Raw genomic sequence first — 2134 nt, 5'->3', positions numbered from 1 at the left:
GAGACAGTACCTTGGTTGCACAGGGCTCGGAGAATCCGGGGAGGCACTCACAGACACCGCTGACGTGGTGGCAGGGCCCGCTGCTGTGCACGCAGAGGGGGCACGGCTGGGCGCAGCTGTGGCCATAGAACCCAGGGGGGCAAACTGGGGGTGATGGGGAGATGTGGTCAGCAGCCCAAAGGGCCTCAGCCAGCCCGGTCACCCTTCCAGTTCCACCTAGTGATGAAGGGAGGCTCCTCAAACATACAGGGAGAGCCACACCCACCACACCTTGGAGGGCCTATCTCTGTGCAGAGAAGAGCTGTGGTCTGGTCCTCTTTTCATTGAGGGGCTGGGCCCTAAACTTGGGGGCAGAAAAGCCAGGGGGGCAGAGAGGGGCCTAGAGGAAGGGCAGGACTAGTTCTAAATGGGAATGGATGGGAGGATGAGGTGACTGAGGTGAGGTCTGAGGATGGAGAAAGGGGGCTCAGCCTTACTTCTCTGGCATAAGGGTCCTCGGAAGCCAGGGGCACACTCGCAGCTCCCATCCTCTGGGGAGCAGGAGCCGCCATTCTCGCAGCTGCAGGAGACGGAGCAGTTGGGGCCCCAGCGACCAGGTGGACACGTGCTGTCACAGCGGATGCCTGTGGGCCAGAGGCAGACTCAGGTCAGCGGTAAGAGGGGGAAGGGAAAAGGAAGAACATGGCTCAGTGGTTGAGTGTCAACCTATGAACCCGGAGGTCAGGGTTCGATTCTGGGTTGGGGCACATGCCTGTGTTGCGGGCCGATACCCGGGGTGGGGCGTGCAGGAGGCAACCGATCAATGATTCTCTCTCATCATTGATGTTTCTATTTCTCTCTCCTCCCTTCCTCTCTGAAATCAATTAAAAAAAATTTTTTTTAAAGGAAGAATGGTGGGAAGGGGGCACCATGCAGTAGGAGAGGTGGAGGCAAGCAGTGCATATAGGAATGTAGAAGAAAAACCCAGCCAAGGCTTGGCCTATCAGGGAGGGCTTCCAGGAAGAGGTGATGCCATAACTGAGTCCTAAGGGCTAAGGGGAAACTAACCAGGTAAAGGGAATCCTATGTGCAAAGAACAGGAGGCAGGAGAGAGAATCATGCCTTGAAAGAAAAAATAGTTCCATGTGGCTGCACCATCTGTATATATAAAAGCCTAATGTGCAAATTGTCCCCTTGAGAGTTCGACCGGGAGACTGGGAGCTCAATTGCTCACTATGACATGTGCTGACCACCAGGGGGTGGCATGGAATGAAGGAAGGCCCCGGCCAGCGGCCGGCAACCAGCAGCCGGGGAAGGGAAGCCCTGGCCGGCTGCCGGAAGACCCTGGTTGGCCCTGATTGCCTGCCAAGCCTAGGGATCCTACCTGTGCACAAATTTCGTGCACCGGGCCTCTGGTAAAGTATAAAATGAGATTTGGCAAAGAGATGCGATTGTGGGAATAAGGGATCAGATCATAAGGGCCTCCTTCATTTTTGACATATTAGCTGGTATCTAAGGATAGGTCTGGGAAAAACCAGCTATGGGGCAAGTGAGTGCTGTTACGGGGGTTGCACACACTGGGAGTGAGCTACTTGCCTACCCATGTTAGCCCAGGAGCCACTGGTTCTCCCTGGGTCCCAGCCAGCCAGCTCGGGCCTGGGACCCCGAGTGGGTGGGGTCTTTTCAGATTCTTTGACCACAGTCCTCAGTGCAATATGTATTTTATATCATAGGTGCACACATATGTATAATAGAAACCAAGCCTTTGAAAAATGACATTTACTGTGTATGATGCACTCTGATATTTTCTCTGCACTGTGATATATTCTATTCATTAAGGAAAAAGAAAGCTAGTTGTGACCAACAAATGGATTTAATGACCTTCAGTTTGACCAATGGTGGCCTATAGGGGATAGAAAGAGGAGTAAGGCCTACACATTCTTTTAGAGCTGAGAGGAAATTATGTGTTGGGGGTGATTACCTCCAAAGAAGGGATTTGAAAAGGCCTGAGGCTGGAGGCCCCAGCTCTGGAGTGGGGTTTGTTCCCAGGCAGAACGTCTCACCTGTATTAATTAGCTGAATGGACCGGGTGGACCCTAGAGACCTGTGTGGCCTTGGAAGGTGAATATCAGTAGCTCAGAATATCAGAATTAGT

At 53.0% G+C, this 2134-nt stretch overlaps 1 protein-coding gene across 1 annotated transcript in view; it reads right to left on the bottom strand.

The window, feature by feature from the left end:
- The window catches only part of MEGF11 (multiple EGF like domains 11), a 246887-nt gene that overhangs the window by 24866 nt on the left and 219887 nt on the right, over positions 1-2134 (bottom strand). The window contains 3 exon segments of the mRNA XM_023757800.1: positions 11-28; positions 31-144; positions 477-623. Of these exon segments, the coding sequence (XP_023613568.1) occupies positions 11-28; positions 31-144; positions 477-623 (279 nt within the window).

Source organism: Myotis lucifugus, unplaced genomic scaffold (genome assembly GCF_000147115.1).
Source record: "Myotis lucifugus unplaced genomic scaffold, Myoluc2.0 scaffold_115, whole genome shotgun sequence".
Classification (NCBI taxonomy): Eukaryota; Metazoa; Chordata; class Mammalia; order Chiroptera; family Vespertilionidae; genus Myotis; species Myotis lucifugus.
Note: the sequence above shows the minus strand (reverse complement) of the source record. Positions and strands in the feature narration are given on the sequence as shown.